The 26,161-nt window shown below is 36.1% G+C and overlaps 1 protein-coding gene across 2 annotated transcripts; it reads right to left on the bottom strand.

The window, feature by feature from the left end:
* Positions 1-1,658: 1,658 nt before the first annotated feature.
* On the bottom strand, positions 1,659-24,970 carry CDC16 (cell division cycle 16). Of its 2 annotated transcripts, none has more exons than XM_026853318.1 (17): positions 24,239-24,970; positions 23,226-23,323; positions 22,685-22,723; positions 20,975-21,115; positions 18,888-19,127; positions 18,156-18,250; positions 17,379-17,512; positions 15,580-15,659; positions 13,966-14,015; positions 13,196-13,269; positions 10,796-10,921; positions 9,930-10,082; positions 9,273-9,336; positions 7,003-7,064; positions 4,779-4,914; positions 4,101-4,191; positions 1,659-2,960 (listed from the first exon to the last, which is right to left on the bottom strand). In XM_026853318.1, the coding sequence occupies exons 5-17, from the start codon at positions 18,904-18,906 to the stop codon at positions 2,695-2,697; spliced, it is 1,350 nt and encodes a 449-aa protein (XP_026709119.1). In that variant the 5' UTR covers positions 18,907-19,127; positions 20,975-21,115; positions 22,685-22,723; positions 23,226-23,323; positions 24,239-24,970; the 3' UTR covers positions 1,659-2,694. The 2 variants fall into 2 exon arrangements, with proteins under 2 accessions (XP_026709119.1, XP_026709111.1); XM_026853310.1 differs by having other exon boundaries at positions 18,888-19,047.
* Positions 24,971-26,161: the final 1,191 nt, after the last annotated feature.

Genomic DNA, 26,161 nt, shown 5'->3' with positions numbered 1-26,161 from the left:
CTCAGGAAAAATCTTCAGTTTACCTTAAACATAAGAAGTCACCTGAAACACACACAAACTACCAGATAGGAAAAGAAAACCTTCTGTATGAACTTCTTAGTGAATGCACTGAAGGAAAGAGACCCAATACTGGCCAGATGCATACACTTCCCCAGCGATTCATTTTTCCCATACTCTGTTTGGATAAAGACTTTTCCACTTAAGACTTATGGGTCATCCCATGTCTTTCAGGCAAACATGCAACTCTTGGTGAAGTGCTTTAGAATGAGAAAATAAAAAAAGTTTTCTTCACCTTACTTCCTAATGTCCAAGAAAATATAGGATTGGTATTGGAATTCTGCACTGGACACATACTCCAATTCATATGTTCAAACATACAGAATGGTAACTTGAGCATCCATAATTCCCACTGTAGAGCCACAGAAAAATTCCTGCCTTCCCTGGGACAGACCCAGACTTCTCTACAATACTGTGTTGGTGTTCATAGGAAAGCAAGGGGATCTCTTCGACCCAAACAGATTTCAGCAGTGAGAGCATGTACAATTGCTGTTAAGACAGACTCTTCCCCTCACTTTTCCTCACTCAATACCCTTGAATTTTAAAGTATATATGTGTCTAGAACTTGAGTTCATGTTCAGCAACGCACAGACATGGAAAACAGCCAATACGCTGGATTCAAACTATGTACATGGCCTGCACTGATGCAGTGAAGTCTCCCTGAGCCAGATGGGGATTCATGAAAGCACTATAAAGAAAAAGAACAAACACATGATAGGTCACAGCAAAAAAAGTCTGTCTGGGCAGCACAATAAAGGAAAAAGGAAAATTAGCATTTTGATTTACCAGCAGTTATCTCAGATTGTCTAATGAGAATCCTCAGATAAATGAAGGCTTTCCCATCTAGTGATTTTTTTCTAAGTAGTGGTCTCTTCTCTCTGTATATTCCTTAGGATTCAGAACCTGGCCCCTGAGAACTCAATGACCCATGAAACAGAGGCAGTGCGATGAGAAGTGGTAGTTTATATTTTCCAGTTTATGCAAAACTATACAATTTAAAAAAAAACCACCCAACACTCAAAAGTTTACAGTATCAGCCCATCCTTTGATATCCATTCATCAGCAAAATTAAAAGTAAACATTGTCTTAAAATTAAAAGGACCATTAATCAAGAAAGATGGATGGCTGGAAAGCAAAAATGACAGCAAAGTTTCAATACACATACTTGGATTCATCCTTTGTCTCCTCTTATTTACATAAAGTACCAAAAAAGAGTATAGGAAATATTTAATGAATCGCACTAATAGGTCAGGTGTTTTTATACCTTGCCCCAAGAAAGTGGATGAAAATTATATCACAATAACCGAATGGATATATTTTATGCTAAAAGTATAATTGAAAATACATGTTTAAATGTTAACACAGATGTACTAAGATACAGTATAGGAATTACATTTTAGACTAATGATTTCATTTTGCTGACTAAAATAAAAGTAATTTTGGTATTTTTGAAAAATCTCTGTCCATGGAAGAAGTACTAGTTTTGAGTTCTGAAGTACTTCACACTGAAGTCTGGACTGCTAAACTTCAGGAAATCTGTTCTAAACATTAACTGTCAAAATTTAGCTGGAAGTCACAGAAGAAAGTATTATGACAGCTTGTAGCATTACGTGTTTAATTTTAAGCTCCACACAATGACATACGTGGAACAGGCAAGAAGAGAAGGGAAGGGAAAAATTTACACAAAATACGTTCAACATTCATGCTAAGGCGGCAAACAGACCTGTCCTGTTTAGTGGATGGACAAATCACTTCTGTTTCAGAGTTTTACTACTTCATTTTTCAGTGAACCAATGACATTTAAAAATACCACGTGTAAAAACTGTGTATGTGTATTATTCAGTTAATCCTTTGCACTGACAAAGCAACCATGTGTAAAGAGAATGACTGTGGTCCCTGCAGTAGTACACTGTGGCTTACAACTTTATTATAACAGTAATTCCAGGGAAGACTGAATTATCTTAATGTTTACGCCATTCACGTTTGTTGTCTAGTCAGCTTACCAGAAACAATTCTTTAAATGATCTGCCAGTTATACAACATAGAGTGATAAGGAACAGAAATTAATAACTAGGAGAAAGTATAACAGAGTAACATGCTTTGTCATTGATTCGATGTATGCCAAATTAAGAGTCAAATTATGGAAAGCCGCTGAAATTGCTCCTTAAAGGAATACATATTTATAAAGTAGTAAGTATAAAACTTCACGGATGTTTTTGGTCTATTTACTAAGAAAGTATTCCTCACAGACAGGATGAAAACTCAGAAGCCACAATACTACTATTTTAGACTGGCTATCCAATTTAGCAACATTGTAAACAATTCCATGTTAAGTACTATTTTTAAACCTTCACAGTCTTAACTGATGGCAGACACATGGATCAGTAAACAGTTTTTAAAAAAAAAAGTGAATTTATTTTTTACTTCATCATGTATGATTAATTTTGTAGAAACAGTCCGTCATGTATACTTTTTAATTATCCTTAAGGCAAGCATTTCTTCTCTGGTGTTAAGTACAGAGTAGTAGTTTGAATTCATATAAAAATAGCAAATTCTTGAAAGTATAATACCATAACAAAAATGCTAAAACAAACGTATTACACTTAGACAAAATGAGCGCTCTACCAGCATTTATGGTCACGTACTGTGATCTGACATCGATGTTTCTAACATCATATCACTTTCATTCATTTCAATCTCAAATGTTTCTTCCAATGGGCGACTGGTATCTGTACTTTTCCTTTGATGTGATGTCTCTAACGTTACTATGCCACTTTCATCCAGAGTTTGTCTTTCTATATCGAATTCTCTGAAATCCCAGGGAGGTGAAATTATGTTCTTTAATGTCTTCATTGTGTGTACATCAAAGTCGTAACATCTTAATTTGTCTTTGATTTCTGTTCCTAGGAAAACAGTCAAACCATTAGTTTATTCCAAGTGAACACTCACATAAATGCATCTCGAGGAAACTATCATCCAGAAACTACTATGATTCCCTGCTTTCAGACTGACAGGGAGCTGTCGCTGCTTAATGACATAAGTTGAAAAAAAACCCACTGTAGCCTCCTTTTTGAAAAAAAAACCCAAAACAAAACAGTGTTAAGAAAGCCAACTCAGAATCAAAAGTCTGTTATTAGAAGTAATTGCCAGTTCCCAATTCTCCAAGAGGCATTTTTGTTAAGTTACATAAAGCATGGTTTGCATTAATGCATATCACACAGCTGGCATGGTTCTTCCAGATGTATTAACCGACTACATATGGAACAAGACAATATTGAGAAGAAACATCTGCTTCAATTTGTGCAAAAAATCTGCAGGAAAAGCAATAAAGCACACAGATGGCTCTTACTGGATTCAACCTCTTTAACATGCTTGACAGGACATCAACTCTGTTCATTACAGATAAATCATTAAGTTCAACGAAACAGAAATGTGTCACTAATGGTTTTTGGGGGGGAAGAAAGCTTTCAAATAATATTTCAAACTATAGTGATATAATGTATTACTGTTATGAATCACTTTTTTCTTTTTTTTTAACCATATGTAAAGCTCTATTTTTGGAGGCAGAAGAATTTATCCTGTCTCCACAGAGCAGAGTTTTGATATGCTGAAAATGCCTTGCACATAAAGCTCTACAGCAGCATTAGCTGAAATCAAGTCCTCTGATTTTCTAACTCCGTATTTCTATTTTATTTTTTCCCCATTCCCTCTGGTTTCTAAGCTTGAAAATGTTGTTTTGCCACAAATCAATATTTTCTATAAGAGAAACCATCACCAGCTCCAATGGCAAAGTGTTTCCCTTCTTTATACTGGTTAAGAATTTACTGTCATGATGCCTACAAAAAACAGTGTTCATCTACAACTGCTGGAAAGTTCTAACTCACTTAGCCATTGAAAAAAAAAAAAAACAACAAAACCAAACCAAACCCATACTCTACTTTGTAAGTTAACTAGGTAATAGAAGACAGTCTTTCTTGATGTAAGAATAAGAGTCCTCTCAAAGGACGTGATGACTTTAAGAGCCAAATAAGTGAAAGACTTACCAATGTAGGCTTCAGAATCACCAATATACATTTCTATGCAATGTCCAAGCATCGTGACTGAAAATGTGTCATCCCTCCTAAGACCAAGGGCCTATTAAAAAAAAACAGTAAAAAGTATTCAGTAACAAATAAAACCATTTACATCTTAAGTCCATGATGGTTCCGAGTTTGTTGTTTTGTTGCTCAACAATGCTATCAGAATAAAGTCTTCACCATAAAAGCAAAAGATTGCACAACCAAAATAATACTGTCATATAAACTGGCTGAAGTAGTAAGCAAGCAAAGCAGAAAAACATAACCAGAAAAGGATATTTATACAGAGGGTCATTCATGAAGTATAACATGTGTTGCACTTACTCTAAGGTTTCTACTTCAAGACATAGGTTGGAAGTATTTTAAAGTATTTCAATTGCATGACAACTTTATGTACATAAAATGTATATGACAGTTATGATATTCAATTCATTTATAACAAAAAAGGATCCAAGTACTACGTTTCCCAAAGTAGCCATTTTTAACTTAATCAATAGAAAAATTAAAGAGGGTTTTTCACAAACATTTAAGAATATAAAATAAAAAAAACAATTTGGAGGCTGGATAAAACGCTGGTTCTCTGTTCCAAAACCAAAACAGAATTAAACAGTAAATAACAGAGTCTGTGACCAGCCAGTTACATACCGTATGAAAATAGTCGATTGCGCTTTCAAAATTGCCCATTAGACTGTGTATGTAGCCAATGGCAGAGTAAGTAGAAGCATTTTGAGGAATCAGTACTAGAGCCTGGCGATGGTATTCCAGTGCTTCTTCATATTTCCTGTTAGGGTTAAATACAGAAGATCTATCATTAAGCTTCAGGGTAAAAGGTGTTTTCCTTATCTCAGTGGCACACAATCCTCCAAGAACTTAAAAATTATTGCTTCATACTCTGAGCATAAGAGAACGCACAAAAGACTTGAGGATATTGACAGTTTTCTTCCTCAGTGTAACTGAAAAATCATTGTTCCCCTTATGTAGCACAAGAGCTGCCTGTAGCTAGGCCCCATTTGGAGATGATCTTAGCAATTTGACATGGTAAATTGCTTTAGATGTTTAATGCTGCTCATGGTAAAATTAGCTTTCTTTCTGCAGCTTTCATTTCCCTCCCCAGGGGAGCGAAGGAGCAATATGAGACTAAATCACTCATTGTTCAAAATCAGAAAAGGTCTCTGGGCAGAAATTTCACAACCCTTAAGTGCTACATACACTGGTACTTTTGTTACTTCCATTTTGATACCATCTATACCAGAAAAGAAGATTTACACATATCCTTATTTTCTTTCAGATATCAGCCATCCTTTCTTTGAAAATTTTCCATTAATTAGACTGCTTAATTGCACTGGTTATTTTATAAAACAAGGATTAAATGTACATTATGGCATTACGTTGAGAAATTAAATTGTCCCATTTGACATCCTAGTACCAAGTTGTTAAAAATAAAGGTAGCAATTGTCTATTCAGAAGAAATGTTAATGTCTAGAGTTATAATGAAATTATGCAAACAGCAACACATGAAGTTGTTAGAGGGCATTAAGTAACAACTGAGGCAGAAAAGTTATGCAACACTTTGCTTGCTGCACAAAATTTTCACATGATTTGAATTTTATTTTCACTCATTTACTTGTCCAATTAACTACCACTGTATTTTAATATGCTGCTTTCAAATTTCAACCACATGCCAGACATACATCCAGTAAGTTTTCTCATAATAGCAATAGCATGTGTAATGAACACCAGTAAATTTATTACAGAATTTTTTAAGTTATCAAAGCATAGTACAGCTGCCTAAATTCTCAACTTGATTTTCTTGAAAGATGGTTTACAAGAATGTAGAAATACATTAGGTTGGATTTCTGAACCTGAACAAATAATAGAATGCAAGTTGCCCTAATTGTGACGCAAGCAGTTACTAATTTATTGTAGAAATTAAAAAGAGACAAAAGGAGTTATAACTGAAACAAGTATTTGGAAAAAACCTGCAATTACACTCATGAACAGATTCCAGAAGCAGTGCCTTTTGTTTGATCTTGGCAGAAGGGGTAACTATTATACACCCGTATTTCCTAATGACAATGAAGACTAACTGGCAATTCAAGCACAAAGCAATTACTACCAAAGCCAAAGCAGAAATACAACTTTTATCTACCACAATCACATTCTCATTAACAGCTTTGAGACAAAAATTACAGTATACAACAACTGGAAAATTAACAACATGATACTAAAAAAAAAAAAAGAAGATATAGTACTGATTAAACAAAACACTGGTTAAATCAGATTAAGGTAATTAATGAGAAAATATTTCTTTATGTTAAAACTGTTAAAGCTTGCATAGGTACTGTGCACTTCATTTTTCTCTTCCTAGAACAGAAATATGGAATATGAAATATTTCTGTTCTCAAAAAACATAAAGTACTATTTTATTGCTTGTTAATGTCATTGAATATTTCACTTCAATAAACAAAACCATAAGCACGGATCCATGTAATTAATCAGCACAGAACCACCTTTATGTTAATTAATCAGTGGACATATTCAAGTATGTCAGGACTGGGACAGCAGCCAGTTAGAATTCAGACGCATACAAGGATCTAGAAGCCTGTAACAAAATTTCTATCTATTAAGAATCAATAGTTAAGGAAAGGCTTTTATATTAAATACTTTAACTTGAGTGTAGTAAATTGTATATATTGGGTAAGTAATGTATTTATGTTCACAAGCTGATTTAGGGAATCTTGGTTTTATAAGGTACTTCTACTCTGCTCTCATGTGGTAATATAATCTTGATATAAATGAGAAGTAGGCTTAGATAAAACACATTTGTGCAGTATTCCAGATAAATGTAGCTCCAGTACTCTCTGCTTACTTGAGTTTTCTGCAGACATGTCCTAAGTTATTCAGTAAAGGCTCCCACTTATCAACTGTCACCTGCAAAATAATGCAACAATTCAAATAACTGCAGCTTCCAGATTGTATCTGAATTTGGTCTACTTTAAAAAAAAAAACAACCCAAACCCAAATACAAATGAACAAGACAATTCATTCATGACCAATAAAAACATTTTCAGTTATTTTCAAAACACATATTTAACCTCAAAATGTGTATTCAATTACTCATTTTATTAATCTTTCTATTCCCCAAACCCAATTAGATTTCTTTAAAAGGGTCAGTGATATTAAAACTTGGATGTAAACCAAATTTTGTTTTCAACTTAACTAAAGAAAAATCATGCCAAGTCTCTCAGCCTAGGAGCACTGCATACCCCAAATTAAGTATTTGTAAAATAATCATAAATACTGAACATCTTTTTACTGTCTTCTCCATAGTCTAACTTCATCTGCTCTAAATAAATTAGCTCATTTACAAAGCACACAGAAGACAATCTGAGTCGTTAAAACACTTTTTGCTGAAATCAAAAATCATTTGAACTTGATCACATTATGAATTTGCAATTTATAACAATGTAGGAGTATCTCTGTATCTCTAGTTCTTTTAGGTGTTTCCCAATCTAATTCTAAATTTCCATTTGTGTGTTTATAGGTATGCTGATATTTAGTACTTCAAGAAACAAAAATGCCACACATAAAAGAATTTAGGCATATGCATAAATTTAAACTTGATCTACAAAAGTTGCAACATTTGCATGAACAACAATACAGCTTTAATAAAAACAGAACAACCCTATTTGTATACTGGTAAGTATTAGTGTGCACATTAGTATCTGTGCAGTTTGTTTTTGTAAACGTGTGTCTTGTCCACATGAAGATTATAGTTTTTTCAGCACTTTCCACTTTCTAGAAAGTTTATTATGCTCTGGAAGCAATTTCACTATCTTGACAGGAGATGGTTTGTTAACAGTTATAGTACCATGACAAGATAATGACATGCAAATAAAATAACTCGTACTACCAATAGGTACAAACTCATTTCTGTGTTGCAGTGTTTGAGGAATCAGGGTTGTAATGGGTTGACTTTTGATTCACAAAAGCACCTGAACTGCGAGCATATTTCCGACAAACTTTTTGCCAGTGATTATTTTGATTCCGTTCAGGAAGTTAGTTAAGCATCCTTAGCCCACACAGTGTCTCTATCTGGTAGGAAGAAAACAAATCCATACCTACAGGATTATATCCAAACAAAAGTGAAAGTCATTCAAGAAATGACTAGCACTTAAGATGGCAGAAACCAGGCAGAAACCTGGTGAAGCATGTGTACCCAGTTCCTCCCCCAGATCAAGAATCAAGATGCAAAGACTGAAAAGGAGACCTACATTTCACTCTCCAGTAAACACTTATTTTCTTTTACTTTCATATAGAAACATACTTTTTGCATTTTCCTGTAGCACTGAAGATAATGAGTGATGATTCTCATGTAAAAACTCAGCATACTCAATTACAAGTAGATGGTTCAAGTTTTAAAGTCAAATTTATCACAGAATCATTCAGGTTGGAAAAGACCCTTGGGATCACTGAGTCCAGCCATCAGCCCTACACTACAAAGTTCTCCCCTACACCATATCCCCCAGAATCTCATCTAAAAGACCCTTAAACACATCCAGGGATGGTGACTCCAGCACCTCCCTGGGCAGCCTATTCCACTGCCTGACCACTCTTTCTGTGAAAAATTTTTTCCTAATGTCCAGTCTGAACCTCCCCTGTTGCAGTTTAAAGCCATTCCCTCTTATTCTGTCACTAATCACCTGTGAGAAGAGATCAGCACCAAGCTCTCTACAATGACCTTTCAGGTAGCTGTAGAGAGTGATGAGGTCTCCCCTCAGCCTTCTCCTCCTCAAACTGAACAGTCCCAGCTCCCTCAATCTCTCCTCATAGGATTTGTTCTCCAGGCCCTTCACCCGCTTTGTGGCCCTCCTCTGCACTCGCTCCAGCACCTTGGTATCTCTCTCGTATTGAGGTCCCCAAAACTGGACACAATACTCCAGGTGAGGCCTCACCAGTGCAGAGTACAGGGGGACTATCAAATTATTATTTGATTCTATCTTAAAATAAGCACAACATATTTTGTCACAAGATAGTAGTACAGAATCTCATGGAATTTTATATATTTATGATCATATTATTATTATTTACATATTATGATGGACTTTTACATATTTATGATGCTTTTAGGAAAAATACCTCATTTCCAATAGCTTTGATTTTCTCCAGTGCATCAAGAAACCACTTTTCTGCAGTTTTCCAGCTAAGAATTGAGGGGGTGGGAGGAAAGAAAAGTAAATTAGTGAAGAGTTTTCATTAGCAGTATGAGAAAACCCTATTACAAGGAACAGTTCTTTGACATTATTTCATCGTATGAGTGAAATTACGTGTAAAACCATCATTTACATTTGGCTATATTTTTCATGTAGTCCTAAGAGCTAACAAGATGAAGTTAAAACAGAAGCAAACCAAGAACATTCGCTAAACAGTTATTATATCTGGATTTTTTTTCAGAACATATTTGGAACCCCTTAAGCAGACAAAACGTTTTGCTGTACAAAATTTTATAGCATGTGTGCAAGACAGATGCCTTTTCAAGGCATGCAACTACCCAGTGACAGGCACACACAAGATAATAATTGATCTTTGCATGTTCCTCAAGCATTAAATTCTTTCCTCATTCAATCTTAAGCAATATGGAAAGCAAGGGTTTAGGATAAATGCCATCTAAACTAGAACTAAAAGAAATTTTGTATTCTGTATTTCAATGTAAGTACTTTAGTAGATATAATGGCATGTTACACTTCAGAATAATCCATCTTTAGGATTGTATTTATTCCTATTTTGCAAGCTTACTCTCCATTTTGAAATGCAACCACTCCAACTTCATGCATAACAAAAGGATCTTCAGGTGCAATGCTTAAAGCTTGGCTGAAAAACCTTTCAGCTAATTTTGAGTTGTTGGTCAAACCATATTCCAGTCCAATATAGAGCATCGGCAAATGACATCTATGAAAAACAAAAAAAACCCAAACACTCACTTAGCAGGAATGGTACCACAAACTATAAAAAAATGCCAACTGTATTTGCATATGTTTACATACATCCAAGTAAAAGATTATTTAAATGGACTATTAACCTAAGGGGCGGTTTAAAAGACTTCACGTATTTGTTAGTTACTGACAAGCATTTGAACTCCAGTACATACCTGTAACTTGCTTTGGAATTACATGTATTTTCTCAGTGCTTAAGTTAGTTCTGAGGATTTTTGTTTTTCTTGTTTCCTTCGTACATTTAATTTACAAATGGCATAGGGAGGTAATAATTAAAGGGATTACATTTACCAATAATGACAATCAAATACCATAGTTTTATATGCAATACGACATGATTAGTCCACTACTCATTTTAAAACCTTCTCCACAGCATGAAAGAGCTGTTCAAGGTATTACTATACAGCAGTTTATGGCCTGGTATGACAAACATGACTCACAAATTTCAGAGAACTTTCAGATAGGACACAGATTACCTAAATATAAATCTTTTGAACTTATAAGGTCCCAACAGTAATCACAAATAATGCAGTTAAAGGCAGATGATTAAATTATCCTCCCAGATAATTTCTGCAAATGTATTCCTACTGTTTGAAGTGACACAGGTCAGTATTCTACACTATTTATGGATTAATTTTAGATTTTCTGAATATGACATTTTTGGCATACCCTTTCATGAGCTGTGCAGCTGTGAAGTATGCAGCCATTGCTTGGTCATGCTCACTCTCAACTGCAAATGAATGTCCATATGCTATCCACGCAGGTCCGTAGGTTCTCTCAAGTGTAGTAGCTTTGCTAAAAACAAAAAATGAAATTTCATCTGCTTCAGGTAACTACTTACATAGCAATGCTATGCCACATAGTTAGGTATTTATTAACATAATTCTGTAATGACCAGTGGTAAACAAAGCTCACTTTAGAAGTTAAAAAAACTATTTAGGATTTAAAAGTATTGCTCCTTTTCAAGAAATCGTATTATTTCTGTTGCTGTTCATGGACAGCAGGAATTATTTGGTATTACTGAACATAATAATACAATAGGTGAATTGGGCAAAATACAGAAAAAATTAGTAGTGACTCAATGTATTACAAAATTCTAGCTATAAATTTCAAAATAAATACATTACAGCAAATGTAAGTTTCAAACAGGATATGAAAATACCAAACGAACACTTAGGTTGAACTGTGCATTGCAATTTCGCCATGTAACTGTACTAGCCTTAATGAAGACAAGAGTATTTATTTGTCACAGTGCAAAGTTGCCATGCATCAGAGAAATATGTAAAACATCAATCAGCTGAAGACTGCAACCTGGAGTCTTTACAGAAAGACAGACTTGACAGGAACAGTAGAAAGCTCTGTAGGTGATTTTCTCAGTCTGAAGGCAAGGGCATCAGTAAGTAAAGAGATCATGACAGATGTGCCCAATCTTTTCTTAAAAGCTTCTGACATGGAAATGCTACATGTTCCACATCTATTCTATTGCTTAACTATCCTTAAACATTTCATTCCTTTCTAACATTTAATCTAAATCTTATTTGTCACAGTTAAACTCATCATTTCTCATCAAAGATCCTAGAGAACACTTTGTTCTCTGTCTCCTGGGCAAAACTTCACACACTCGAACATTTCCACCTTCCACCCTACATCCTAGACAGCTTCAATCACTTCAAAACCTTTCCTAATTGACCACCTTCTCCAGAATCTTGTTTACTGCCTTCTCTTGAATACAAATGTCTCACATCCATCTTGAGCTCTCCACACATGTTGACTTGTCAACAGTGACACATTACAATATACCTTGGTTATTGTTATAAAAGATGGGATTATGTTCTATCACAAATGTTGTTTTCCTAATTGGTGCTGAGAAGAGGTAAAGCCTTTTGTAAGACCTGAATGATGCAGCTAGCTGCTTCTGAAGCAGCCAGAAGGATGCCTCCCTTACATGCTACCAGGCACTGCCCAGCTGTGCCTTCTATCCTGTTCAGCATGCCCCAGCATGATGTCCTGTGACTCCAGAACGATATGGGAGCTTGTGTTTTTACCAATACCTCTATATCTTTTTCTAAAAACTACTGTCTAGCCCACAGTTGTCCCTAGCCTTGTAATTACTGTCATTCTTCTCCAAGAAACATGAGCATTTTGTTACTATTTCACTTTTACCAGATCTTTTCTTTCCTCTTTGCCAGAACTACCCTGAATTCTGATGGTTTGTTTTTTTCCTAACACATCTCTAGACCCTTACTGGCTAGGGATGCTTGCAGATTTAATAAAGATATTCTTTATTTCACCACCAAAACAACATGTGTAATTCAGGACAGCTTCTTGAATAATTTCAAGATTCCAGTATACAAAAATACACTGGTACTTGTCAGGAATTTAAATAGTTTACTCATAATAACCAGGCATTTAAACAGTCTAAATTACTAACCCATTTTTATAGACAGTGTCTCTAAAGGTCTCGAAGAAAAATGAAAGCCTTACAGGTTGATTTAAGCCTTCTCAGTTTAAGCTTACAGCATGAAAACAAATACCTTACTTCACAGCAAGGTCCTGCTCCCCAGTGCTGATAATACACATACAGAAGACTTACAGCAAAGAGCATTGGGCTGACTAACCAACCTAAAAAGACCAAGGCTGCTTGTGCAAAGAAAGAACTAGACAGCCAAATGTCAGCATTTTCTATTCAACTCTTCCCTTTAAGATATGAAACCTGAACCTGGGAGAATGCCTTAAACTAAGAACTGAGGCTTGATTACCTAGCTGTAGTTAGCTGTAGTTAGCTTGGCAGCCACGAGCAAATGCAGGGACTACACCTGCCTGTAACAGGAAAGTAACCGAAAGAGATTCCACATGAGTCTCTGTCATTTGTAAATCTCATCGATGGATGAGGTCTGAATTGCTATATCAAAAAAAGGGTGTCAACAAAAAGGAATATTTTAATAGTAACCAGTTTATTGAGGCTTCCATTTACTTTATGAGCTTCCAAACAACGATGAACATTAAATATTTATTTAGCAAGTAAGGAGCAGATTCACTAAAGAAAATCAGGGAAAAAAAAAAAATTACCTGAGATATCTTCTGGCATGTTCATTTTTGTGGCCAACCATGAGATAGTAGCATCCTACTGCAAACCACGACACCTACACATTAAAATCAGAATAGCGTATTATTAGATATATCACACAGATTTTAGTGAGCCATCACCACAGATGATGCAAAACAGAGGAACATATTATAATTAGAGACGTTAGAAGCATTTTCACTGAAATCACAGCTTTTTGAATTCTTTGATATTACAGACAAGCTAGAACTGCTGGCATGTACGTTTCTAACTGGGTTTATTCAGCCTCATGAAGGCAGAGCTAAGTGGAAAGCTTATTGCTGTCTTCAATTATCTAATGGTAGGGAATACAGGGGACAGAGCCAGGCTCTTCTCAGATGTGCAGTGATAGGATGGGAGGCAATAGGTACAAGTTGCAACACAGAAAACTCAGACTGAGTAAAAGGAAAACAATTTTAACTATGAAGGTGATCGAGTATTGGAAAAGGTTTCCCAGAGAAGTATATACATTTATTACTGTAGCATTTGTTTTAAATTATTATTTAAAGTTAATAGCTCACACTGAACATATTTTGCAGGTACTTTGTTTTAAGAAAATAAATTTGGTATAAGGAAATTACAATGCATAGAAAATAAAAGGAGCAAACCATTTTTACTAGCTTCATCCAGAAAGAGATTTTGAATTCTGTTGCTCAAACTGACTCTTACATTACAATCTTTACATGCTTTCACCTAGAAAAAAACTTCCTGGTAATAAAGATTTAGAACAACTTACAGGATTATTTGGGTACAAGTCCACCAGTTTGTGAGAAAGATAGAAAAGCTCTACATAGTGGGAATAAACAAGAAAAGAAAATTAAAACATGCTGAAACATTCAAATGGTTCAAGCCCTTTTTTCTATACAAAATATCCAGAACGTTTAATGTTATCAATGCACAAGTAAACAAAAATGTTTTCTGTTCAGTGGTAATGCTTCAAACTACCTCAAAAGAGATTTGGTTTTGCAATTAACTAAAAAACCCATAACCTGTAAGTCTACACAGCACATAATTATCAGTTATACATCCTATCCCTTAAGAATTCTGCAACAACTTAGGTCGTTAACATACATTAAAATAAATGCTGGTAATATTACACTTGAATGTATCTTGTCAAGGTAAAACACTACCGAACTCCCTATGCCTAAAATGTATGACATACTGGCTAGATCAATTTCAAAGTAGAGTCCTGTGCATTAATATGCTGAAAATAGGACAAAAGCAAATAAATTATTATTTGGAATAATTCTAAGTGATTACTTTTCTAATAGTAATTCTAGTTATTACAATAACTTACTACAGATTTTTCAATAACAGCAGAAGTAGTCAGATACAGGATAATTATTGCCTATGCGACTTCAAAAGAAATAGCATTACAGTATACATAATTTCTATCTCCTCAGAGTACAGTTCTCTTAAATTAGTGAGTTTGTCCTGGTGTACTTGCATCAACTCTGGACTTCAGAAAAATCAAATATGAAAACTGTCTTACAAAAATATGAACTTATTTAGAAAATGCTTCTCAAAGCAGGCTTAGAAGAAACATCAGAGTATTGGTCACATTTTCAGATGCAGTAAACTGTAAATTAACTGAAAAGTACATTTACTAAACATTGAGAAGTATCAGTATACCTAATGACCTATTTGTGTACATACAATGGCCCATCCTTTGAGAGACTGCAAACCATGAGTTCCTTACTCCCCAATTGGTTTTAAAGACATTCAAGCTCCTCACTTGCTTTGGATGTTTACATGCAGTCTGAAATGACAGAAACCCATGCCAGCTGCAAGTAAGCTATTTCTGTAATTCCAACAAAGGTGCTGCATGATTATTAACTTGTTTTAACTAAAAAAAGGCCTTCAAAACAGCAAAAGCAAGGAAAGTCTAGACTTTTTTTCTAGTATGGAAAAAGCATGTCCACTGAAGCGTAAGCACTGCTGAAGAGTTCCCTCTAGTGTAAATTAATATATTTTACTTTGTTGTTGAGCAGAAGAAGTACACTTAGAAACTCTAGGAAGAGCACCTCAAAACAGAAACCAAACAACAGAAATGAAGCAGTGTAGCTCACTAACTTTCTGGGTACATAGTCCAGTGGTTAAACGACAGTGACACTCATCATCATGAATGAATAAAGACCCTGCACAACTACTCCCTGCTCCACCACTGTCAGCTCTGAAACTCCCTTCTTTTCCAGTTACCACTGTTTTCTTGAAACTGAAGGTAGGAGGAAAAATTTATATAATTTTTTAAATAGTATCTATAAGGGAGTTTCTTAGCATCCTTAACTCTTTTTTTCAAAATTGAAGCTTTACAATCTTCTTTTGACTCATATTAAAGGTTGTTTCTTACCATTTGCTTTATTAAGCTCCACAAGTGTCCCTATATGCACAGGTAAACAATTTGCATGGAAAGGATCTTTTTCCATTACTCTAAAACAAAAACAAAACCAAAAAAAAGTCTGCAACACACATTTCAAAACTTTTAATGTGTTATAAGCAAGTTGCTTTTATAGTGTGCAATGTTTTGGTTAATTACCACGTTAGGCACGGGAAAACTATTTGTGACTAGAAGGTAACTATTAACAGCATAATAAAGGCTCTCTTAAGACCAAAAAAATAACTACTGATTTAGCTGAACAGAAGAGGATAACAGTACATTCTTGCGAGCTGAATATACAATTAGAAATGCACATTTGTCTGAAAGTCACTTCAAATTTAACTAACAAACAGCAAGCAACATCTTTTCCATGTGTTTGACATCAGCTCTCAAGCAACAGTCCTCAGCTTTCTCAGCCTAACACTAAGCAGCGTGCCTCAGGGAATACCTGAGCTTAACACTAAGCAGTATGCCTCAGGAAGCGTATTTAGCTCAGTTTTTAATGTTTATTTCCTGTGGTGTTTAAGAAATGGAAGATGGTCTCACAGACAAGGGACTGCATGCAGGACATGGCTTGTAGGCATCTGTCCTTTTGGTAAGCACTGGCATTTGGTAAACTAAGAGAAAAAAGATGTCTTGAAATCTATTCACACCATCTCTTAAATCAGAAGTACAACACTATGACTCCGTTCTCTGAGAAGTACACCTTGAAACAGTTAAAAGTTTAGCTGGTATTTTAAATAGTTCAAAGTATTTAAAATGAAAAATATAAAAGAACATATAAACAAGTATATTAAATGGTCTCTTGAAGAGAGTCTAAACCTTTAAAATTATATGGATTTCTCAGACTCTCATTTCTAAGCTCTAGCATCTGTGATAGCCTCCTCCTTAGCAGACATTTAATTCTGCCACTTTCTGCTAGACAAGGTGTGGCAATTTTCAGAAACAAAGATGAAATATTATAATTCCTTTGAATTAATTGGAGTAATTTATTTTAAAAGGATCATGATTTTACTAAATAATCTTACTTATGGTTTAAGTTCACCATAACTGTCAGCATTCTCTACAGCCTTCCCAAAATTCTTGTCTGTACTAGGTTCCATGTGGGTTACACTGTGATGGACTGCTTCTGCTAAAAAAAGCTGTATTATTTAAAAAAAAGGAAAGAAAAACCCTTCTATTTTATACTACCAATATTTGGAGTCTATGCAGTACATACACAAAAATGCTGTTTTCTTAAAAAGGTATCTTTCTTGTCAAGCCAGCAGAAAAAATACCTCCAAAACCACGTGTTCACATTTACAGTAATTGAAAAGCAATCCACTGTCAGAAGACCCATCTGACAACTGAGCAGCAGTATGTGCCTGGGCTATGTTAACAGCTGTGGCACATCAAAATTAACATAACTTTTAATCAACCAGAGAAATCACACTTCCTAACTAACCAACTGATCCAAACCTGTTTGTTCTGAAAGTCAAACAAGTAGGTAGAGAACACATAAAACTGAAGGTACCAGAGTAAGAAGAGAATGGATGAAGAGAAGCGCAGCACGATGCTGATTAACTGCAGTTTTGCTTTGGATACTTCTGCTACATATCATAAAAATTATGTGTCTTGCCAGACACGAACTACATGTTTTAATACCTGAAACTTTGTATCCAATTATTATGTATGTCAATGCATTAAACAATGATATTTCCTCTAAGTCAAAGCATAATTATTATACTGCACCATATGAGAAAAAAAACCTTGAAGTTGCTTTGTATACTTACACTGAAGTAAGCTTGTAACACATTTTGAAGTCACAGTTATAATAATGTCTTTCAGCTAAGGATACTACCACATCCAGGTTTTCCTGAAGACCATCTACTGATTCAGGAATCAGTGTTTCACTGGGTTTATTATACTGAAAGACAAAAGAAGCAACATGCAAAACAACAACCAATCTAAAATCAGATGGTATAAGTATTAATGGTTTTAGCTCTAAAAGAATTATTTAAGAAGAATTAAGCTTCTTTAAATTCTTAAATTTTAAACCAAAAGTCCATAAAACACTTATTTGGTTAAAAGGTTCTCTATAATGTGCTTAAAAGCTCATTTAGAACATGAAAGATGCTTGCCAGCATCAATATCTTAAATACAGAGCTGTGGAAATGAATACTGAGCATTATCTAGTCAGCTTTCAGTGCTCTCGCATTATTCCAGACTAGTTTTTCCAAAGATAATGTTGCGATATCCCTATATTTTCAGGTAACTGACATTTTGCTTACATTATTAATGTTCTTTTTCCCTACCAAGAAGTCTGTCAAGAAATAAAGATAAAAAAATAATCAGAATTTCAAGTTGTCACCAACCAGAAAATAAGTTTAAACAAAACTATTACCCTACTCCCATAAAGTGAATCTACTGCATTATAAATTTTAAAATAATCAAAACTACAAAGCCCTTATTTTTGCAATATTCAGAATAAATGGAATCCAAAAAAATTTACAGCTGAAGTCAAGACTTGCAATCAATTTTCCAGCTTTTTAGTCAGTTTTGGAGTTTACCTTTTTCAATTTATTCTCAAATAAAAAGTGAAGCAATTCTTGTTCTTCTTCTGTACATTGTCTACTGAGAGGTAGAGATTCAAGAAGTTCTTTTTCTATGTGAATTAAAACAAAAATTGAAGTGGTTATATTAAAGGAAAAATAGCAAGATCCAACATTTTAAAAATTCAAAGAATTTTATGATGCTTAACCTGAAACTACAAGGAAGATAACAGTACAGATACACTAAACCAGATAACTACTAATTATGGAAATTAATGATCGAATTCTTAGTTTTTCCTTCTACACTTTTAAATAAAACTCAATAAAGATGACATAACACGCCAGTATTTTTGTTTACTCTACATGTCAAATTTTATCACTCTGAATGCTGTACTAACCAATGCCTACTATAACTAAGCAAGCCCCAATAGGGTGTCATGGATTCAAAGCCTATGAAATCAAGATCACAGGAAAAACATCGTTCAGGCTGGGCAAAGAGCACTAGAGCTTCCCAAACTATCAGGACAGCTGGGTTACTCTGTTTCTTTTAATTCTTAGCACTGCAAGACTGAAAAATAAAATTCAAATGTAACTTCGAGCAGACTATAATTTTCACTCATAACATTTTCTATTCTTAACATTTTGAAATCTGTTACATGGTAGCATTGCTTTAATTTTTATCCAGGAAAAAAGGCATATTGAGAAAACAGTTAAATTTTACTTGTATTTGAAAAATACTGCTATCCAGACCTTCCTGTGCTGTCAGCATATGGTGCGATGTTAAAAGATCAAATGCTTCAAAGCAGTAAACATCAAGCTTCAAGGCCTCTTTGTAGCTGTATGTTGCTAGGGTTCTATTATCCAAAGCATCATAGATCTTCCCGCGCAGAAGGCATATAGAGCTCTTGATCTGGTGGAAAAGCAGGGCTGGAGGTCAAAGACTTAATCAATGTTTGCAATTTGTTTTTGAGCACAAATCAAATGGGCTCCCTGAAAAGTAAAAAGCATTTCAAGTATGATGGAAGCTGGCTTTCTAGTGCTGTCTTTAGATAAAATATTGTCTCTGCTATCTTAACAAAAATAAATTAAATCAGATGAATGTTCTGTCAGGCTATCTACTGCCAAACAAACACACGCCTGAAGTAGAGGTAGTACAGAGTTTACCTTTTCTGCTTCCAACATCCAGCTCTCTGATATTGAATCGTAAGCTCTTTATACTAAATTCCCTCCATATTCAATACAGAGGAATTATTACTTTGAAAAGTGAATTGCTTGTTTGTTTACTATTAAACCACATATTTCATGCAAGACAAGAATGACTGCAGTAGAGATGAAAAAGGCCAAATCAATGTACTCAATTATTTTGATTAGAAAAACATATCCTTCTTTTCAATCCAAAACATGTTTCAGAAACTAAATTAGTGAAAGACCATTATTACCACAGTTAAAGTTGTACTAAGATGTATAATAACATGCTCTTTCAAAACTGCCTAGATGGGTGTTCAGTTCAGCCAAAAGGCCACACAAGTGTCAGAAAGTTACCTGGAGGAAGTTAACACATTACGCATCTATGTTATCAAACTAACCAGACAGACCAACTCTCTCAGGAGTCTGTGTATTAGAAACAGTATAGCTGCAATAAAACTAATAAACCCCTGAGGGCTGCTAAAGTGATAATATTGTTACCAGCTCAGAAAACAGTCACTCTTACTCTGCAACTAGTCTCTGTGCAAACTAAATTAAGTTTGAAAAAGCTACATTCCTAGAGAGGAGTTCAATATGAGATTTCCTGTAGTAGTACCCACTTCTGTAGTTTTCACCTTGGGCAAACCAAACCCATCCTCGCATTAGTGAACTATGTTATCAAAAGTATTTTTGAAGGTAAGGACTGATGAAGTTGGGGGGTTTTGGCTGGGTTATTTTTCAGTCAAAATAGTTTCCCAATGTAGTTCAATAATCCACACCTGGGCCAGAGTACCATGAAACAGGGATAAGATGGTGTAGGAGCAAGGACAAACAGCCAAAACTGAGGACTTCTTCCTTCGCTTGCAGTGGTATCTTTAATGTTCCCATTAATGTGCACCACAGTAACTCAGTCTAATCCACTTCCCCCTTAAGCCCATTAATACCAGCATTCAAAATCAGTTGACATTGATGATTGAACCCATTTTGCTACTTCAGTCTTACAGGGAAAATGCTGTTTGTCAATCACTTTCGCTGTAGTTTTAGCTAATAAACTTCATCTGATAACTCAGAAAGTAAAGACTCTTCATAGACTCTTCAGCCTACACGTGGTACTGATTGCTTTTAACTGTCTGCCTATACAGAATTTTCACTGAGCTTCAAAAACTTCACCTTCATGTTACATCATTTTCAAGTGTGATCAAAAAATGTCCCACTGAGAACACACTTGAGTGATTAAGGAAATATCTCATTAAAAATATCTAGAGAAGAAAACTTGCTTTTTTATCTCAGAACCTGCAGCCCAATTGAAAGAAGTGTTAGTTTACATTACCAAGACTGAAATTGCAGCTTATAGCTAAAAGACTCTAAAAACCAATGCTAGATCATGAACTTCCTGCAAAGTGTCTGAAAACAATTTATGGGAAGTTGCTGAAAAGCACTCTTCATTTTTGCAAGCCAAGTTACTTTCATACAGGCAAGCTAACATATGACTTCTGACTGAAAGGAGAACAATTCAGCATTTTAAAAAATTATGTTATCCAAACTAGAAAGCTTAAACACATAGAGTTTCAGATTCATACAGCTGCAGAATCACTTTCTGTCTTCACAAATTTTTTCCAGTTATAAAAATATTTGCTTAAAATGTCACTTACAGAGGATTGTGACATCTCCCACTCTGTGGCAGAGTCTTTCAGTCCAGTTTCATCCTTCAAGTACTTTTCAAAAAGTCTTTTGTTGATTGGCTCTTCCATATCAAGAATATCCAAGGCCTGTTGATGTTCTTTGGCAGCATACTAGCCAAACATGTGCATGTAAAAAAACAAGGTTGGGATTTGAAACATCTGTACATAAAGCACCAATAAACAGTGTCACATTTCAAAGGTACAGATTATAACAACCAGTGCTCATCAGCAGGTTTTTCATGCACACATGTTCTTACTTAGACATATGTAATTTCCCAACTGCAGCCAACTGTTTTACTAGTCATCTATAATAAGCAAAAAAAATTATAAAAGTAACACCTACAGAAAAATTTATTATTCAGCATTACGGAATCATAGAGGCAGATACGCTTCTAAAAGTAGTTAATACAAGTTTTAACAAAAACCAATCATTCTATAAGCAGTACATTATTCTATTTCAAATTTCTATATTTAATCTACCAGTTGATTCAGTTATTCTGTGAAAGCACTACACTTTACTATTTAAGTACCACATTTTATACAGAGTTATAAAGCTGCTAACTATATTTATACAACCATAAATCACATCTCCTCTGGTCATACTACAACCAATTAAAAACGTAATTAAGAGACACAAATGGTTCACATTGTCTCCCCACAAAATATTAGAGAAGTATTTTCTTTCCTGGAAGAAAAGTTTGGTTGGGTTTCTTTAGAATAAGGCCAAATGCCGGGGGCTGCCCTTGGGCCACAACAACCCCCAGCAGCGCTACAGGCTTGGGGAGGAGTGGCTGGAGAGCTGCCAGTCAGAGAGGGACCTGGGGGGGTTGATTGACAGCCGGCTGAACAGGAGCCAGCAGTGTGCCCAGGGGGCCAAGAAGGCCAATGGCATCCTGGCTTGTGTCAGCAATAGCGTGGCCAGCAGGGACAGGGAAAGGATCTTACCCCTGGACTCGGCACTGGTGAGACCGCACCTCGATTCCTGTGTTCAGTTTTGGGCCCCTCACTACAAAAAGGACATTGAATGACTCGAGCGTGTCCAGAGAAGGACAATGAAGCTGGTGCAGGGTCTGGAGCACAGGTCATACGGGGAGCGGCTGAGGGAACTGGGGGTGTTTAGTCTGGTGAGGAGGAGGCTGAGGGGAGACCTCATCACCCTCTACAGCTGCCTGAAAGGAGGTTGCAGAGAGCTGGGGACGAGTGTCTTTAATCAAATTAATAAACGACAGGACAAGTGGGAATGGCCTCAAGTTGCACCAGGGAAGGTTTAGACTGGATATTAGGAAGCATTTCTTTACAGAACAGGTTGTTAGGTGTTGGAATGGGCTGCCCAGGGAGGTGGTGGAGTTCCCATCCCTGGAGGTGTTTAACAGTAGGGTCGACACAGCGCTTAGGGATCTGGTGTAGTTGGGAACTGTCAGTGTGAGGTTAATGGTTGGACTGGATGATCGTCAAGGTCTATTCCAACCTAGATGATTCTGTGATTCTGTAACAGTACCACAATGGATAGTCCAGTGACAATACCAAAGGTTAAAGAATTAAATCAACTATCACAGAATTCAACCCTGTTATTCCAAAGAACACAGATATCTACACTGTCTGTCAGGTACCTAATCTTCACAAGATGCATCTTTTATTTAGTTTGGTTTGTTTCCAATAGAGGTTAAAATGTGTACTCACATGACATCTAGCTGCAAGGTAGCGACATGCTTCATATAACTGAAAGAGAAGTTCCATACATATTAGTTACAAAGAGAGAGTATGTTTACCTATGCCGCTAGACTCCATTGTGCTCTCTCCTTTTTCAGTTGTATGACTTCATCAGCCTTTTCACCTCCAAAAAATCTTTCCTGACCAAAATTACTAAGTCTGTAACACTTCCTGTACTATTAAACTCTCAAAGGACACTTGCTTCATTCTTGCCTTCAGAGTGGAAGGACAATTTAAACAACTACACTTGAAGTGACACTCCACCTTCCTATACCTGCTATAGTCACAATCCTTGGACCCCTTCTCTTTTCTGTGACCTATCTGGGGACAACAGTTTCAATCTGGCCTATTGGACACAGGGCTATACTTGGTTCACATAACTGCATCATGCAAATTTTTTAATTACTTCTCCATAAACCTTATTCTCTGATGGTGAAGAAATCACTGTGGTTAGCAGCAGAGGTTTAAAAGTGGAATAACAGTAGTTTAGTCTTCAACTAAAATGACTTACCTTATCCAACTTACGTGATCGAAGGGCATGTGCTGCCCTATGATACTGAGCTGTTAGGTAAAGACATTGGGCCAACCAGTAGATATCTTGTGGTTCTTCTAAAATAAAGGAACAAATTATAAACAATTAATTTATAATATATTTTTAACACTTTCATACAGAATATTCACTTCTGTTTCACTAGAAAAGTGTTTTTCCCCTACTCTAGCATCCTACTTAATTATAAAGTTGGGGGGGGGTGTTTAATACATACATATGTAAAAACAATTCATAATATCTATCAGTGAGAAATTAAAAAGAAAAAATAATCAGATTCTAATTTTAAAGACATCAGATAGTGCACTGGACAGTGAATACAAAAAATCTCATACTAGAGGTGTGTCATGAGAAGGAGACAACAGTGATACACATCTAAAAGAAAGTAGCAGTTGTAAGTTACCCTGCCCTTGGACACAGGGCACAAAAAAAGAACCCAGAATTGTCTCTCAAAAAAGATCAGTGGGAACCTAACAACAGTGAAAGTGAAAGCATAAGACTTCTGCAGCTTGAAGTTATGATTGCAGAAGCATAATTTAGTACTCTCCTACTTTATTGGCAACTGAAGTTTTTGTGGGATCAATCCTCTAGAATCAGTTTAAGAAGGTAAATGGACCATGGCTGTGGTCAGACACAGGCTACCAGCATCAATTACCTCTGTAAACCTGCGTTCTACCTGTCACCTAGCGCAACAGTGAATCCTGTAGGAGTCCACCGCTGTCTCTCGTAGCTCTGGGTTTTTTTGTTGTGTGTGTCTCTTAAGGCAGGCAAAGCTTCAGGTTTGGCCAAACATTAATTTTAACACAAGTTCAAAAGGGAAGGAAGATTGGCCCTGCTCTATTTGGCAAAATTGGAAAATCACTTAACCAAACTCAAAACTTCACCATTTAGCCACACATCTTAAAAGCCAACAAAACAAACCCAGAACACTATCAGAAAGAAGTTAATCAAAAACAATGCAAAAAGTAAATACTTACCATGAGACAGCGAAGCTACTTTGTCTGCCCAAAATAGGGCACTTTGATACTGCTGCTGTAAAAGCACAATAGAAATAGTTAGTATTTATTTGGGGTTAGCTTTCCTGGATCCTTTTGAAATATATTGTACGTCATTCACATTTAACATCTTACGTGTGTAGTCTCTAACAAATGGTGATTCCATCTGAGATCTTTGTAAGTTGAAAAAAGTTTAAAAGGGACAGTACTGTAACTTCTAAAGGATATCAAAAAGTAATTCAAGATGGGGTTGTTCATTTATTTTCAGTAAAATGCAGGTATCTTTGACCAAAAGGTATGTGCTACGTAAGTATGGCAACAGGTCATTAGTTGATTTGCTGTCACTGAAAAGGTAGCAAGAATCTCCCCCTCCCTCGATTAAAATAAATGATGCCATTTTAGAAGAAAGAGAATACTATATAAAAAAAGAACATATAAATTACTTCAGGAAACTTCAGCAGCACCATCTCTGATTAAGAATTTTTCATTCTCCAGTTAAGATACTTTAACCTCATACAAACCATAGTGCCTATATTAATTGCCCCTTATTCTTGAATACAGAGTTTCACAGTGTTAGGTCTGCAGTTCAGGAGAGGCAGGTGACACAAGAGAAGACTGGTGGTAACTTGATACGTGACGGAAGCAGAGTTTGCAGGTATATCCCACTAACTGTGCTAAGGCTGCCATCAGATTTGGGGTGCTAGGCAAAACCTCAGAGAAGATCAGCAGGGGCTACTGCTTTTCCTTTTTATCCTTCTAAGGCATAATATGCTTCCCAGGATCTGCTGGACATTTAACAGATATCCTGCAATTGCAAGGACTTGCAGCATTAGAAAACCCTTGATCACTTCTACTCTTTCCTACATCATTACAGTTGTGGAGATTGTTTACAATCTTAGAGACTGTTTTATGCTTTTGGACACAGACTTTTTTGAAATGCACACTGTGGTATTCTAGTCTTCACAAAGCACTACACTGCATGACCTAAGTGGTCTCTTCTACCCCATGTTTAAGAATGCCCAGCAAATTTGCCAAGAGAATATTCTGGTTTCAATCTGCCCTCCAAGAAAAAAAAAAAAAAACTAAAAACAAAACCCCACCAAAAAACCCCAACCAAAACTCCACATGTGTAATAACTGTCTACAAGAACTGAGGTCTAAATAAATCTCTCAACACCATGAAAGAAAGGCATAATCCAGGCCTACAGAGCACTATACAACTTCTGTTGAGCAGTTCTACAGTACCAAAAGCTGACTATAGTACACAAAAAAGCAGTCTTGTGTTCCTCCTGATGCTCTGTCCTCAGAGCTGCACAAGTGTCTCCGTAGCAGCTTAATTCAAACGTGTACTGTAAAAACAATAAAATCTACCAAATTAACTTAGGTCCCAATCAATCTTCTGGTCAGGCTTGCTAGCAACAAATGTTTGTGCTAACTGAAGAGATGGGTTTCTCTCAGTAGCGATGCCCATATGAAAACTCTGAACTAGAAACAGAGCAGAGTAATTTCATGCCATACTTAATCTAATTTATGAATGCATTTTTCCTGTTGTGGGTTGTTTGTTTTTTTTTTTGTTCCCTGCAGCAAGACAATTGCTGAATCCATCAACAAACGAAAACAAGCCTGCCCTCTAATAGCAGCCTACAGTGCCGTACGTTAGTTTGATGGGCATCTATAATCACCAGGTAAGTACGGCCCAACTTGCACAACCCGTGCGGGCGGGATCCTGCAGATGTGCCTTCGCTACACAGCAGCCCTACCGCTCCCACAGCGGGCTTCCCTCTTCCTCCAAACGAGGAGAACACCACGAACATGCCCCCGTCACGCTACGAGGAGGCCACACGCCCCAGCTCCCGGCGGAGACCGCACAGGCGCCGCCTCCGGCCCACCGCACCCCCACCCCCCC

Source organism: Athene cunicularia (genome assembly GCF_003259725.1).
Source record: "Athene cunicularia isolate RWA chromosome 1 unlocalized genomic scaffold, athCun1 chr1_part1, whole genome shotgun sequence".
Lineage (NCBI taxonomy): Eukaryota > Metazoa > Chordata > Aves > Strigiformes > Strigidae > Athene > Athene cunicularia.
This window is presented reverse-complemented; position numbering and strand designations above follow the sequence as displayed.